General features: G+C 43.1%; 1 protein-coding gene across 1 annotated transcript; it reads right to left on the bottom strand.

Moving 5' to 3' along the window:
- Window positions 1-1,909: 1,909 nt before the first annotated feature.
- Window positions 1,910-15,150, bottom strand: LOC138962286 (sterile alpha motif domain-containing protein 9-like). Its single transcript, XM_070334037.1, has 7 exons — window positions 15,078-15,150; window positions 12,510-13,877; window positions 11,632-11,845; window positions 11,082-11,149; window positions 5,751-10,322; window positions 4,831-5,057; window positions 1,910-4,337 (listed from the first exon to the last, which is right to left on the bottom strand). Exons 2-7 carry the CDS (start codon window positions 12,814-12,816, stop codon window positions 4,239-4,241), a joined length of 5,487 nt encoding a protein of 1,828 aa, XP_070190138.1. The 5' UTR covers window positions 12,817-13,877; window positions 15,078-15,150; the 3' UTR covers window positions 1,910-4,238.
- Between the last annotated feature and the right edge of the window lie 1,361 nt (window positions 15,151-16,511).

Consider the following 16,511-nt stretch of genomic DNA (forward strand, 5'->3'; position numbering starts at 1 on the left):
GTGTGTAAGTGTGTGTGTGTGTGTGTGTGTGTGTGTGTGTGTGTGTGTGTGTGTGTGTGTGTGTGACGTAGTGTGTAAGTGTGTGTGTGTGTGTTACTGAGAGTCATTCTGAAGCTCAGTATTTTGCTGGAACAGAATAGTTGTAATGTGACATTGTTTTTTGTATCTTGTTTTTGTTGTTGTCTGCATTTGTTCTCGTGTTCTTATTCTGAGAAGGAAAAAAAGTGTTTTTACTTTGAATATGAGTTTCCTCGGATGTAAACACTGTTCCTGCCCGAGAAGAAACAGTCTGCTGGCAGCATGAACTTAAACAGTATTTTTTTCTCACTTTTTTTTTTTAACTTCAGGTGTTGAGTACAGGGTTGATGAGTGAAGTGCAGTTTTTGTATTTGATTTAGGGCTATTCAGTCTGATTCGCAAAAGATTCCGCCGGTGAATAAAGACGCTCCACAAAACAAATAACCCACAGCAAAACTTGAAGAACTAACAAAACAAAACAAAAAAACAAAAAAAATCCTTCCCTGGACAAATGGGCTGGCTTATGACTATACACAAGCATTCACAGTTTTTACAACTCAATGTTCGATTCCACTCTGAGAAAGGATCGACTATGCACCGTAACGCTCATAGCCTGTTCCGAATGATTACAAAATGGCAATATCATGCGCCTGTGCCGCGTAAAAACCCCAGTCATTTCTGAGTCACAATTTTACCCACTCACCAAGGTGTGACGATACAACACAAAATCCTGCCCAGCACATTTTACCAAAGCATAGATACAAAATATATCATAAAATGATACTTCGAGGATTGCCATATCATGTTAATTTTCAATATTTTGTCCTCGACAAGGAATGTTTGTTTGCGTCGGTGTGTTGTCAGTAAAAACGGCAATGTTTTATTGATCAAAGCGGCCCGTAACTCGCATGCATTGCATACCTTCTGCAAGATGGCGCGCGCGACCTGTGACGTATGCGGAAGTGTGGGAGATTCTTTTTCTGTAAAACGTGGTGTTGTTCTTCAATAAAATTGAGACTGCATCATGAAAATGAAAATGAAAATATCTGCCTGCTCTTAGAAAAGAAAACAAGTAGCGCTGGCTTATCGATTTCTTCTGTATCTTTTGTTGAATGCAAGTTCGACAGTATTTGTTTGTTTGTTTCTCACACTGAGTTGTTTCTTTGATTGTTTGTTTGCTTGTTTCTTGAGAATATCGATAAGCCGATAATTTTCGCTCATCTGCTGTGTTCTGTTGTTCTGTTTTTATAGTTGATTCTCCAGACAGTATCAATGCAGTGCTGTGTTCTCTCAATCAAGTATTGCATCAAGAATTTTTCTTTTTAGTCTGCAGAAATGATACTAAGCAGTTTTTTGTTTTTTTAAATGATTTTGTGTGTGTAACATTTTGTGATACAATACATAGAACACAAGGGTATAATGCATACGACGGGGAAAAGTTCATTCAAATAGCCTTTTTTATAGGCAAGCAGTTATGACAAATACTGCCCAAGAAGGATGTGGGCATAATGTGATTCCCACTTCAGCATAAATGTTCAATAATTCATTTATGTATAGCATCGACATTTCTCTGTTAAGTACACATTTACGTTTTTGTGGACTTGTTCGTGATGTCTGCAAAGTTGCTGTTTGATCGAAGGATGGCATTATGATAGAATATTGTTGTGACATGCATGTTAGATTTTTACGCTCTCCAACTCAGTTAAAAAAAACACAACAGAGGTCACATTGACGCTGTTGTTGTGATTGTTGTTATTTTGGTGCGGATGTGTGTGCCGCGGTGTGTGTGTGTGTGTGTGTGCTTCCCTCCTGAATGTACAGTACGAAGAATACACAATGCACACTTTTCTTTGTACTTTACTCGAGTAGGACACACACAATGTCACCGAAGTCAGCAGATGTAGTTTATTAGTAACCAAAAAAACATTCATTCAAGCATACGACATCGCCGTAAAAAAACAAAACAAATGGCCAACGTACAACACACACAAAACCGGCAGTTACAACTAAAGCAGCAACAACAACAACTCGCAAATATTGAAGCGTAAACATCATGACTAATTTGAAACACAAGAAAAATGTCAATACTGAAATAATAAGAACCGTACAAAAATGGTCTTACTTAACAACAGATTTACTAAAAAATGATAGTAAATTTGTTTATTTTCATGAATACTGCACTCGGAACATTAAACGCATTTGGTGGTTTCATGGAAGGTCAAATAAGTGTAATAAAAATAAAAATGTAATTGTGAATCAAAGAGTATTCTTATAAGTACATAATAGTTATCCCCACTGCAATCATGCCGTATTCCATAAAGAGACAACACTCGACCTCAGCCGGTAAGGCAAAATGAACACAAATAAAATATGTATATCATTATGCCAAACTTGTATACTATATACAATATGTAACATACACATTAAAATCTTGTACTTTCGCGGAGACAAGCGCAATTATGCATTTCACAATGAAAAAAGGATCTCTTCTTTTCAGAAGGAATGTCCTACAATTTTTTTTTTAAAAAGCACCAATAATCAACACTGTTCTTGACACTCAAAACGAAACACTTTTAACTCAACCCAAGACCGCACAGACTGCGCAGGTTTTTACCAACTCATACACGAAGCTGTGCTATGCTTAAATGTTCCGACTAGAAAAATACCAGAACGTTATAGTATGTGTACATTTAATTTTGACTGTTGTGGCAAGGCTAGGTATAAATATAATTATTTCAGACAAGGCTCTTTTTTGTGTGCTATAATCACACGCAGAGAATTATATTAAAGTAAAATAGCACAAGAATAAATCGGTAGATTAATTCATACGATGATAAAAAAGTTGACACATTTCTAAAACAAATTATTACAGCAGTTCTTCACTGCTTCTTCAAGTGACCATTGTCAATCGCCATATTTTACACCTCTGATATGTTTTTATATACAGATAAGCAAAATGGTGAAAAGAATGCTATCTGCTGCAATTGTAATGTATCTTATGAAACAATTCATGATTGAAATCATTGTAAGTACTTTGGTTGGTTCTTTACGTTGTAAGTAGCGTATATGCTGTCCTGAGTCAAAGTTTTAAAAATATATGCTAAAACAACAAAGTTGTTTGCGCAAGCAAAAATGCTGGTGATAGTAATGATAAAATAGCCAGCTTGTTCAGTAAGTTAAGTTACTGTCCGCTTCATACTATTTTGGGCATAAGCAAAACCAAAAGCAACATCAACAGGATAATCAATCAATTACAATTTATCAATAAAAACTTGACTAAATGTTAAAACATAGGCAGATAGGACGAAATCAGCCTTGTGACCTGTCATCAACAGTTTCAAATCATCTGTGCACAATAATGAGTCACATCTGTTGTTTTTGGGGTGGTTTTTTTTCTCAAAAGGTTTAACCGCAGTTCAACAATGTCTCAAAACATTGCTCATCAATCAATCAATTGATCAATCAATCGTTCGACGGCCAATGAATCAGCAAATCAAGCGATCAATCCATCAATCCATCAAGCAAGCAAACAAGCAAGCAATTATTTTTTCCTAATCTAACCATAGATGAAACATTGGCCAGGATCGGTTGCTAGCAGTTATCCTGTGTAAATCACTGCAAAAAACCCACAAATGTTTAACGAAGAAATAACAAAAACAATTAATTGACAGAGATTGTTCATCAGCATCAAGAAGTAAGTATAAGTGTGTGTTCAATAATGATAATAATAGAACATTGGGAGCATTTGCAAAGATTTATTTAGTAGAAAGGGAAAACAAGTACCATATTGGTCTTGGGGACCTCGACCGACCCTATACTTTTCTTCCGACCCTAAAACAATTTTACCACTCAAAAAAAAATCCCAAGGGTTTCAGGAAATGGGAATTTGGCACTCAGTATCCACAGGAAAATGAAGCGTACACGATTCATACCAAAAATAATAATCAAGGAAGGGCATACAGCAAAAGTATACATGGATAACCTCAAATCACAATGGCTGCCCAAGTGGACCAACGCAGCGTGTGCGATTGTGTTTGTACAACAACAACTCAACCTACCGACCCTCCTTTTTTCGTCATGTTACCTATCCAGCATATTGGTGTTTTGTCTTTTCGTAAGGATGCCAGTTCTGCCGCTTGATTTCTACGTGATCATGATGTAGTTGACGTTTATGCCGAAGATGACGTGCTTGTACACGATGACGTCATTTTCCCGACTGGCTAGTCAGGTCCTTGCAGAACAGAAGTCCTCTTCTGAACAAGAAGGTCTCTATCACGCTCCAGCCTTTTCTTCTGATACTGCAGAGCCCTTTCTTGTTTCTGTTGACAAGACAAAAATATGGAGGACATCCAAACAGTTAGCAGGTATTTTCATTTAAACTCTGGAAATGCAAATCTGTCTCGTGTGTAAAGTACATACCGAGTCATAGCAGGCCCTCGAAAGGGTTTACTTTTGTTAACAAAAAAAGATAATAATAAAACTAAATCAAAACTTGACTAAATGTAAAAAGTAGAAAAGAAGGAAAAAAAGAAGAAAAGAAAGAAAGAAAGAAAAATAGAAAGAAAGACAGAAAGAAGGAAAGAAACAACCATGTAAACAAACAGAGAAACAACTGATACAGAAATGCACAAACAAACATTACAAGAAAGCTTTTCAAACATTTCTATATCTCGTGACGAACCTTGTAAGTGCAAAACCTTAAATTCGTATTTAAAGAAAAAAAGAAAAAAAGAAAAAACCAACACGTAAATGCACAAACAAACAAACAGAGGTACACGTGTTCAAACAAAACTCTATCTCGTGACTACTAACCTTGGTAGAGCAGAACCTCAAATCCTTCTCCAGCTTCTCAAGCTTGGTCTGGTTGTCGAAGTAGTAGATCCAGAACTGTTCCACGGCTTGCTGCGACATCATCTTCTGCTGCTTGTGATCAAAGTTACGCCTGTGGGCCTGAAAGTTGAGGGGCGTGTGGGCTGAATTCAGGTCCATCCTGTCGTCACGGGTGACGGAGTAAGCCTTGGGTCCTGACCAGCAGAATCCTTTGGGAAAGATACAGAAAATAATGCAGACGAGAAAACTTTCTTTCTTTCTTTATTTTGGTGTTTAACGTCGTTTTCAACCGTTCAAGGTTATATCGCGACGGGGAAAGGGCGGGGGGGGGGGGGGGGGGGGATGGGATAGAGCCACTTGTTAATTGTTTCTTGTTCACAAAAGCACTAATCAAAAAATTGCTCCAGGGGCTTGCAACGTAGTACAATATATGACCTTACTGGGAGAAGGCAAGTTTCCAGTACAAAGGACTTAATATTTCTTACATACTGCGACGAGAAAACTGATAAGGAGATGTAAAGGGTGGAAATGAAAAGGTGTGTATGTGTGTGTCAAAAACGAGAGAAGCAATGTCCGTGGAGAGAGAGAGAGAGAGAGAGAGAGAGAGAGAGAGAGAGAGAGAGAGAGAGAGAGAGAGAGAGAGAGAGAGAGACAGACAGACAGACAGACAGACAGACAGAGAAAGAGAGACAGAGAGAGAGAGAGAGAGCTAACAAACAGCAAGATAGGCAGGCGATAGACTAAGAGGTTGCGAGAGAGACAGAAACAGACAGACTACAAGACAGAGGGAACAGTAGACCCACAGACAGAGTAAGACAAATAGACAGAAATATCCATTTTCTTTCCAAGAATCGAGCTCTTTCTTTTTTTTCTCCAAAAAACAAATTGACAGCAACACATACCTAGTACAAATCGGACGCTCTTCTGCCACAGGGAGTGGTCCTTGATGGGGTAGGAGGTAGGGATGACCAGCTGGACGTGGCTGCCTTTCGGGGACATGATGGTCACAGACATCTCCTTGCCCTCGTGCAGAAGCGTTCCTTTCAGCCGCTTCAGGCGCGTACGGGCAACTTTCGTGTCCCAGATGCTGTCCCCGATGTGCCTCCGGTTAAAGCCTTGCAGCTCGCTGTAGAAGACGATCTCTTCAAAGCCCTCGCCTTCCCCTAAGAAGAACAGCGTGGTGCCTTTGCGACGGTCAGGCTTCTTGCCTTCCTCCTCTTTCTGAGCCGGGTGGTTGTTCTGGAAGGCTTCTTTCCACTCCTTGATCACGTCTTTGATTTTGCTGCACGGGACCATCTCGAACCTCTGCTTGTTTCGCCACTCAGTTGGCCAGTTGAACATCACCAGGTAGAGGAAGGCTTCGAGGTAAGGGAAAGTGTCCAGCTTCGACTTGTCGTACAGCTGCTGTGTCCAGTCCAGGGCTCTTTCCAGGGGGACCTCTTCAAGGCACCTCCTGTCGGCTTTGGACACGCGTGCCAACGTTATGTTGAGAATTGTTTTCAGGTCAAAGGCGTTGCAGTAGGGAGAGTCGACGTTCCGCTCGATGAGTTTATGCATAGCACCGAACTCCTCGGCGGCGTTTTCTTCATCTCTGAGGCCGTAGATCGAGCGGAGCGAATTCCCACCCCTCCTCTTTACTCGCCTTCGTCTGTATTCGCAGGCATCATCGGGAGAACCTCCGGCAGGGACCTCGTCCTTGTCTTCGCCAAAGTAAGTGTCCAGGCACTCCTGGAGATGGACGAACATGCGACGCTCTTGGATGCTGTTGGTGTAGCTGGGACTGTACTGATAGCACGAGTCCTCCTTCAGCTGGATCTGCTCGTCCTCCAGGCGTCTCATGGGCTTCTCGTACTCGTGGTACAGCCTCTTCAGCAGCTTGACTCGATCTTCACCTAGCTCTTCGTTCAGTCCATCAGGGATGAAGTGTTCATTGACGAGGAATTTGTGCAGCAGCTCCCCCTTGTCGCACTTGAAGGCTTTGAGAAAGCGGCAGCAGTCCAAGAGCGTCACCAGAGCTCGGAGCTCAGAAAAGAAACCGCAGTTGTTGTATCCCGTGGAGCAGTCGGCGTCGCTCAGCTTCTGCTCTCGGCGAAAGATCTCAATAGCCTTGAGAGCGATGTCGATGATTTCATTGGCTTTGTCGCCTTCTAGCTGTTCCTCGTTCTCCAGACACTCCTTCCACCTGCCGATCAGCTGCTCCTTATACACCTGCCCGTGAGTGTCGCACAGGTAGGAGTTTTTGGGCTTCATGTCCTGAGCCACTCGGGCAAATGCGTCAGCTTCTTTCCAGTTGGAGCAGTGGATGTAGACTCGGGCAATCTGTTGGGCGATCATCGGGTCGTCAAACCGATTAAATCCCACTTTGAGAACCTCAGCTGCCTGTTCAAAATCCTCGTTCTTTCCAATCTCCAAAATAATGGGCGAGAATTTGGCACGGCCCTTCTTCATGGGGGCTCTCTTCTTCAATATGTCCTTCACGATTTTGACCAGCTGCGTCTGCACGCTGGACTCGTTGCTTCTCCTGAAGATCTCCGTGTGAAGGAATTCGAGAATCACGTCGCTGACAGTCTGCTTATCCCTGGAGCAGAGGTTGTTGAGGATTGCCCTGGACAGGTTGTTGTTGATGATTCTCACAGCCTTGATGTCGGCGCCCAGGCAACGTTTCTGGGTCCTGTTCAGGAGGACGTTCAGAGATGTGCTCAAAGAAGCCTCCCAGTGCGTGTCGCCTGTTGTGTGGCGTCTCCGCTCCAACCTCGGTTTGGATCCTTTTTTCTTGTCTTTTACTGGACTCATGATTACGTTGAAGCAACTTATCGGTATGAGCTGAAAGTCCGGATCGAAGCTGTTTATGAGAGCGATGTACTTGAGAAGCTGTTTCTCCTTGAAGTCTTTGATCTCGCTGACAAATTCGTCCACGGTGCGCCTGATGTAATCCGGGTTGAAGTTCTCTTTAAGGATGTTGAATGATATGAGGAGCTTGGGGTGCAGACTCAGCTGCTTCTTTTTGAATCTCTCCTCCAGAATTTCATACTTGGATCGGAACCACGCTGCTTCTTCAGGTTCAAGGTCATGACCGAGCATGATACCCACTTTCGACTCGTCTTTCTTCTTGGGTAGAACCGTCATCCTGACGCAGATGACGAGAACGCAGAAGATCTTCTGTTTGCCTCTGCTGTCCCTGGCCTCCCGCCTGGCCTTCTCGTTCATATAAGAGCAGAGCTGGAAGACTTTCTCCTCGTCTTCGTTGTCAATGAGTACCAGGGGCGGTTTCGGGTTCTCAGGTTCTTCGAAGTTTCGGAGAGTGGCGATCTGTTCGCAGGTCTGACGAGGGTCTGGTATGTGTTTGACGACACAGCAACGGAATTCTTTTCTCAGCTCCCACAGGATCTGCCGAGCTGTCGTTGACCCTCCGGCACCCGGCTGATGGAACAAGGTCACCACGGCGACTTTTTCATCGTCCGGTATGTTGTCGTCCAGCTTTGCCTTTACGGCGTCCTTGAACTTGTCAAATTGTGACCTTCGCAGGACGTGGTCTTGGAAAAAAAAATTCCACCAGCTGACCTGCTTTCCGCGGTAAAACTCTTCCTCCATCGCTCTCTTCCTCTTTTCGATCTCTTCGTAGCTCCCACTCCTGACAAAATCCTCGTCAGTGCACTGGGTCATGCTCAGAATTTCAAGGTCAGGTAGCCCGTTCTTGTCTCTCTCCTTCATCACACAGGGTGACCCCGTAGAAGACGGCAGCGTGCAGCCCGTGCCAACACTGTAGCCGAAAATCTTCATGATGCTGGCGTTGACGTGCGACCAAGGCATCCCGATGACACATCGCTCCTCGATAGCCTCCTTCTCCACGTACATCCTGCGCACCACTTCTGCCATCAGATCCTTGGCCACTTTCTCCGTCTCGGCCACAAGGATCCACTGGTCGGGAAACTTGACGAAGATCTCTTCTAGGGCCCCGAGAAGAACGTCGTAATTCCTAGACAAGAGGAAGATGAGGATTCGAGCTTTTTCAGAGGGGATCTCTTCCTTGTAAAACCGGAGCGCTTCTTTAAAGCCCTGGCCGCGCTGGCTTCTCCAGTTAGTAGGCTTGAGCTCTTCCTTTCCCAGTGGTCCGTACCCGTTGCACAAAATCCACGGCCTGAAAGACGAGTTGGCCAAGCTTTCCAGAAGCTTTCCCAAGCCATCTTTGTTCTCGCTGTTCTTGTTCTCCTCACTGTCCTTATCAAAGTTGTCGGTAGTGAGGGCTTCGTATACCTGACCGAAATGGTTCTCCATAACAGGGTATAGACCTGTAGACGTTTCTCTGCTCGAGTCTGAATGCGGTGGATCAAAATCGAAAACGGCCAGCGGCTGAAGACTCTTGATACAGCAGAAGTTGTCCACTAGATATTCGGTGCTGATATCGTCCGGTAAGGGACTCAGGAACAGGACAGGGAAAATGTCTACAACGTCGAAGTCATTTCCGTCAGTCAACAGGCCGTGAAGCTTTCTGTGTAAGTCAGCGGAGGGTGGTGCCCGAGCGCGCGTGTCTTGTTCTGTGGTTCTTCTATGACTCGTCTGCTGCTTCTTGCAGTTCATAAAGTCCAGCAGCTCCTTGTTGAAGACCTCCGTGGGACCGCCATCAATGTATCTAAACAGCGCAGTCCCTTGTTTCCCACTAGCGGGTTTCAAGAAGAAGGCTTCGTTGCCCACGACCTCACTGTGTGGGATGACATCCACCTCCACCACGAAGATCTCTGCGGACGCTGCCTCTTGGCTCACCACGGGGATGTAAACAGGGTCTCTGATGCTTTTGAGAGCCACCTCTCTCTGCTCGTCGAAGAACGCTCTGTAAATCTCATCAGTGACTGCTAGCTCGCACTGCTGCTTGTTCAAGGGGAAGCCCACGATCTCCCCGGCTTGAGACGCACGCTGGCAATCGCATTTTCCCAGCACGCCAAAATGGATGGTGCCGTTCACCCTCTCATTCATGCAGGCAGCGGCAAACTGGACAGCCTCTGAGGCAAGGGTGGCCAGATCATTAGCCTGAATCAAACGGTACTTGTGCAGTGGTTCCAAGAGGTACCCGGGCCTGGACTGCTCCTCTGGAAGGACGTGACCTTTCTCGTACACATCCGTTGCCCTGGGCCTCGTGTCGAAGGCTCTGAAGGTCTCCAGCTTCCTCCGGGGTTTCGGTTTCTTCGGCCGGATTGCAATTTCTGGAGGCTTCTGCAGCTCAGCGATCGCTCCCTTTACGGCATCCATCAACCTGATTCTCTTGCCCATTTTCAGATCCGGGAAGAGTTTCTCGATGTGTCCTTCTGTCAGTTGGACTAGAGACTTTCCGTCAATTTCCTCTTCTTCCATGCGGGCAGCCATGCCGATGTCCTGTCCTTCTCTCTCTAACTGTGGCCTCATCACTTCTGCAACCTGTTCAGGGGAGATTTTCTCCATTGGAATGGGAGCTGGAGTATCTGTGTACTCTTCGTCATCATCTGCAATTAACATTCAGGATGAGTGCAGTCAAGCCAATGTACTTTAAAGGCACGGTCCTTACCGTATAAACGATCCCGCTATCTATCTCAATATATGCAGGCGTTTGCAATCTTTCCTCCACGTGTACATAAATCAAAATTCAAGTCTGGATGCCTGCAATGCAGATCTGTTTTTCAATGATTTTTTTGTTTTAATCACAAGTGTCCATCTGTAAAATTAATTCATCAAACATTTCAACACTACACAGAAAGAAGTCATGATGTTGAATTTTGGTATGTGTCAAACTGGAGGGATGGTCTTTTCCCAATGACAAAACCTGGGCAGATCTGAGATGTTTTCAGTAGAAGGACTATGCCTTTAATTGATGATATTGTGCCAAGTAAAACAGAGAAAAACTACCGTTGGGGTGCACAGTGAAGACCGAACAATCAAGTAAAGATTATGACCAAAAATAACAGCCATGTTTTTTACTGAATGTGTGCCGTTTTAAAGCGTCTGTGAGTGAGAACGTGGTAATGGAGTGACTGATGACAAACGGTAATAAACACAACCTTTATCTGCAGGCAACAATCATACAAACAACAAAATACCTGAGTAGAAAGCAATCAACAGAAAAGTGCTGATACCTCTAAAGTTTGGGAACACATTTACGAGAGAGAAAAAAAGAATAAACAAAATGTGTTGTGGTCCAGTACTTCTAAAAGGAAACCTACAGTTTAATGTCTGTACTCTCCAAATAGATCAGAACTTTTACCTACCTTCGTCATCATAGCTTTCGGCAACATGCACAAGCTCCGGTTTAACTTTGCAGTTCTGAATGGCAACACTGGTCATGTCAAGGAATAAATCAAAGGGGGAACAAAAACATGGAGACATTGACACAGAGAGGCAGCTAGAGACCAAGCAAATTAAAATATCCAGAGAGTACAGTAGAATAACTGCTAACGGAATGATTAAAATTGTTATTTTGCTTGTCGTTTGCTTGTTGTTGAAATGCAAGTGAAAGGCGATCAATCGACACGTAATCTGGCATACAAAAGCAAACACGACTGTGACACAACTATAGGCAAGCCAACCGCAAAAGGACACAAATAACCCAACAGATTTTCTTCTGTATTTTGAAACCTGCCAAGCTGTTCCTGAATTTTCTAAACGTTCCTACATCTTGGAGGTGCTAAAGTTGACCCAAAAAAAGGGGATGTGTTACACATGTATCAGTGTACCAGATTAGGTTCCCTTCAAACAATGTTAACCTCTCCTTAACACACAACAAATCGTATATTTGTGTTCATCAACCATTCAGGATACACATGCTTTTTCTTCCTGTGCTTGCGAAGAACCATCTGGGGGTAGACGGACCGGATGAGAGCGAAGACGTCCGACGACCGAATGTCCAGACACTTCTGTTGGTGACGGAGCTGGACCCTGATTATCCTGATGATGTGTTCCACTAGACAATCGGAATCCTTCTGTACCACAAAGCAGTCGCTGATGATCTGCTCTAAGAGCTGCTGGTTGGAATCTGAAGAAAAAGTACATGACAAAGTTCAGTAGTTAGACTTTAAGATGGTTTTCTTGGAATGGCTTTAATATGAAAGAATCGACAGGAGAAAGCTTAGAATTCAGGACGGTTTTCTTGGAATGGCTTGAATCCGAATGAAATGACAGGAGAAAGCTCAGAATTCAGAATTCAGAATGATTGACTTGAATCCAGGAAAACATTTACAAAAAACAACAACAAAACAGGTTTCATGATGGTTAACTTATGCATGTTTGTGTGGGTGTGTGTGCAAGTGCCCGTGTCGTTTTGCTTTTTTCTTTGTCTAAAATCATTCCGTCCTTGCGTATGTTTAAAAATAGTGGCCATGCATGTCCGATTCATCCATACTCCTGAGATGCTTCCTGCGGTTTCTCATTCTCACCCAAACGCCTTCTGATAAAAGCTTGATCCACACGCGGAAGACACCGAACCCCCTAAAAAAAACTCCCCCCCCCCCCCCAACCACCATTATTGGTACTAACTGTCTTGCAATGGTTCCTGCGGTAGCTCAGTCTCACTCAAACGCCTTCTGATGAACGACCGACTAACGCCTGTAAGGCACAGCACCTCCTGAAGAACCTCGTAGCCCCCCCCCCCCTCCTTCTTTGCTTCTTCTCCACCCCAACATCAGCATAATCATACTAACCTTCTGGCAACGGTTTCTGCGGTAGCTCAGTCTCACTCAAACGCCTTCTGATGAACGGCTGACCCACGTCAGGAAGGCACAACACCTCCTGGAGAACATCGTAGCCTCTGTCGTCAGGCTGGGCCATGAGGATATGAAGGAACTTGAGAACCCTGTCAGGCCTTGAAGGCTCTCCCATGATCCTCTCTCTGTCCGTCATTACCAGCACGCCACGCTCGTAGCAGTGTTCAAGGATTTCGTCGACGTTCAGGTTCTTTTCCAAGAAGGTCCAGTTCAGCTGGAGCCTTTGTTTGTATTCTGCCTTCATGATTTGCGTTGGGGGTCGTTGGCTGTTGTATTATGAGATCTTGTTGAAACTGTGATGTTTATGGGTGGGTTTTTGATGAGCGTCTGACCTCCTCACAAGTGAGGTATTATTATTGGTGTGACTATATATAGAACGTGCAGTAGCTGAGGAAGAATGGGGTGATAAAGTGATGGTAATTTTCTTGTTCAGTTGTTTTCAGTATGTCATCGTTGTTCCAGTTTCAATATCGTTGTCCCAACATTTGAGGTAGTTGTTGACGTTGTTCCATGCGGTGGTTTCGTTAATGTTTTGATTATATTCAATTCGGTGGTTTTGTCGTTGAAAATGACGTATTTTTTGAATCAGAGTCGATTGCATTGCACCAAAATTATATCTTATTCAATTCGGTGGTATTGATGGGTGCAAGACTGATCATAGTCTGCCCGCTCAGCCCTTTTTGATCATAATCAGTTAAACAGCTGGTGTGTGTTTTCTTGATTATTTATTTCACTGAGCGTTCCGTGTTATTTTATGGATTCCACTAACTGCAATCTAAAATGGCATTCGTTCATTCTATAGTTTATCTTTCGAGTATGTACACTTCCCTATGAAGACAGTCAGGGTCAGAGAATGTTCAAAGTCTCTGCTTGCCGTCAGCCCTTTTTGGTCACAATCACTTAACGGCATTTGTTCAAAGTGTTTGCCGTTATCATGTACAGATTCCGCTAACTAAAATGATTATGGCATTCTTTTATTATGTGCAAGGTTTTATTCTTGAAGTCTTAACACTTTGTTATAAAGACAGCATGGGTCAAAGAGTGTCAATTGTTTCTGCTCGCTCTGAAAAGCCTTGATACTCTTCATGAAAAAAAGGAGGTTTGCGTGACCCTTTGAAAGTCATACCCTCGTGCTTCTCACTGCACAGATCGACACCACGTTTTCTTCTGAGAAAACCAACACTTATATTGTGTCTTGTGTTCATCGCCTCAACTATCAAGGTGACTTAAAACGGGAGGGGTAGATGACATGAATCAGTAGCTGATTCTGTACAATGTGTTCAAGTAGTCCATCAGTTTAGGTTTCTGTAAAACAATAGAAATAACAACAACAACTTTACTGCCCAGTAAAATGAGTGCACTGGAATGGCAACACTTAAGTCTTCTTTGTAGCATTAGCATCAGCATATGTTACCAAAGCTTAAAACACACTTCTAGTAAGAGAGTTGCTATATTTGCACAGCATAAATGACATAAATGAACCATATCAGTAAATACTACGAACAAACACACACACTGCCATTTAGTTCAATATAAAGCGATTATTAAATATTGTATAAGTAAATCACACACACACACACACACACACACACACACACACACACACACACACACACACACACACACACACACTTCTACCTGCTACCTGTATATTACTGCATATTCAGCCAATCAGTTCCAATAAGACATCAGAGACATATAGAACTGAGATAGCCGATGGAATGAGAGACTTTTGTAAAAACTAAAGTTCTTTTGTGCTAACTAAGGGAAACTTACATCTTTTGCCAGGAGAAAGAATTTGGAAGCAGACGAAAAAAGGACACAGTTTCATACCCAAAAAACCAACAAGTAACAAAATAAAGTGGAAGCTAGCACAAATTATCAGATAAGAATAAGTAGGCTATCTCGTCAAAAATGTGTGGATTTGAGCAAGGCACATACACAGGCTATGCTAAAAATAACCGCCACGGAAAAGCCTACTTTCGGTTCAGGGTAAAATAATCGATGTCGATGAGAATATTCTCGAATGAAACGCTATTTCCGATGAGATTTCTAAAACTGACTACTGCTAAGTGTATATGAGGTAATTTAAAAACACAAACACACAGATAAACACACATATGCACACTCAAACACTGAGCATTGCGTGCACAACAACACGAATGTTGCTTTGTGTCCTATTCCCGAAAACAAACAAACACACACACACACACACACACACTGACACGTATCTAATCATGTACTGAGCCCCTTACCCGCATAGAAACTGCAGCCTGGTAAAAATTTAGTGTCAGTCTGAACGCACCAGAGCAAAACATAACACACACAGCGACGAAAACTCTTACTCGCTGCAATGTTGTTTTGTTCCCTCCAGTAACCCAGTTTCTCTTCACATACACACACAAAAGCAAACCCGCCCTCTGCAAAGCTCGGCGTGTAAAATCAATCAAATCCAGGTAGTGCTGAACGCTACATACAAAGTCAAAATACTGAGAAACATCTTACCTTGAATAGTATCGTTCTGCAGAGATCACAACAACTTACACTGGTACGTGCATTCTGTTCAGACTAGGCTGGCAATCTTGTGTTTCAAAAGACTCGAATGTGTAACCGCGGGGTGTTTTCGCGGAAGGGGCTTTCCCTATCGATTACGTCATATTTGGAGTATTCTTTATCTGCAGGGATTTCTGGAAAATCTCAGGTCCAGGAAGAGAAGAAAAAAAATTCACAGTACATGTCTGGAACGAGAGGGGCAATATTGCAGTTTACTACTGCATTCTTTATTAGTAACACACAGACACAGACACACACAGAGGGAGAGAGCAAGATATTATTTTGGTTTGGTTGCATGTAGAAGAGAGGAGGAAAGGCGTCGCTCGGATCTCTCTCTCTCTCTCTCTCTCTCTCTCTCTTAGTAGGCGTCGGTCTCGGTCGCCGAAAATGAGTTTCTAATATGCTACTGTTCGTTTGTTAGCTTGTCTGTTTGTTTGCTTGATGCGTGGTTAATTTGTTTTGCTTGTTTGTTTGCCATATTTGTTAAACCCTAATTTACAGACGTTCGTTGCAGAACAGACTGCACTGAAAAATAACTATGGTGATTAACTCGTCTTCATTCTAATCGGTTCTGTTGTGGTGAGTTCTTCCCCTTCGACCTTAATAAATCGAAAGGAATATTCCAAAACGTAAGGGTGGCTCAAGCCATCCTGACCTCAGGTCAAAATGAGTTCGGCTCATTCTGTCCCTGACAGGATGCCTTGGTTTTCCTTGTCTGGCGAGGAAATCGATTTTTTTGCATATTTAGATCTTTTCGTAATGTGGAATGCCGGTGTAACACGAAATTTTTACTCCACGAAAAATTTACTCCGGAGTAAATATTTTGTACGAAATTCTTACTCCGAGTACACTTTTCGTACGAGAAAAAAACTCCCCAAGGCACGAAAAAATTACTCCCTCCACGAAATTTTTACTCCCCATTTTTTTTACTTCCAGTAAAAATCTCGTACGCAAAAATGGGATGCGGGCGAAGGGATAATGCCAATAAGTGATCTCGCGCACACGAATGTCGCGCTATCCTCCTTCCACCCCTTCCACCACCAAGACTAACAGGGGACAAGGGAGTAAAAATTTCGTACACCTGGCATGGGAAGTTAAATTGCTCGTGTTGGGGTGAAGTAATTTATTCGTTATTTATTCGTCAGGGGAGTAACATTTTTGTACGAAATGTTTACTCGGAACTCACCTGTCTTGGGGAGTAATTTTCTCGTGCAATGGGGGAGTGCTTTTTTCGTAAAGGGAGTAACTTTTTCGTACGAAATGTTTACTCCGGAGTAAAAATCTCGTGGGAGTAATTTTCTCGTGTTACACCGGATGTAAGCAGATTCGCGATCGTCGATAATGATTTTTCATGGTGTTGTGTAATTTTTAAATTACAAAGGAATT

Source organism: Littorina saxatilis, linkage group LG3 (assembly GCF_037325665.1).
Source record: "Littorina saxatilis isolate snail1 linkage group LG3, US_GU_Lsax_2.0, whole genome shotgun sequence".
NCBI classification, from domain to species: Eukaryota; Metazoa; Mollusca; class Gastropoda; order Littorinimorpha; family Littorinidae; genus Littorina; species Littorina saxatilis.

Excerpts from the sequence above, each read along its gene's own strand:
- LOC138962286 (XM_070334037.1), bottom strand. The coding sequence starts at position 12,816 with ATGAAGGCAGAATACAAACAAAGGCTCCAGCTGAACTGGACCTTCTTG. Across the intron at positions 10,323-11,081 it reads CGAAAGCTATGATGACGAAG|ATGATGACGAAGAGTACACA; the intron begins GTAGGTAAAAGT and ends TGTTAATTGCAG. Across the intron at positions 4,338-4,830 it reads TGAGGTTCTGCTCTACCAAG|AAACAAGAAAGGGCTCTGCA; the intron begins GTTAGTAGTCAC and ends TCTTGTCAACAG.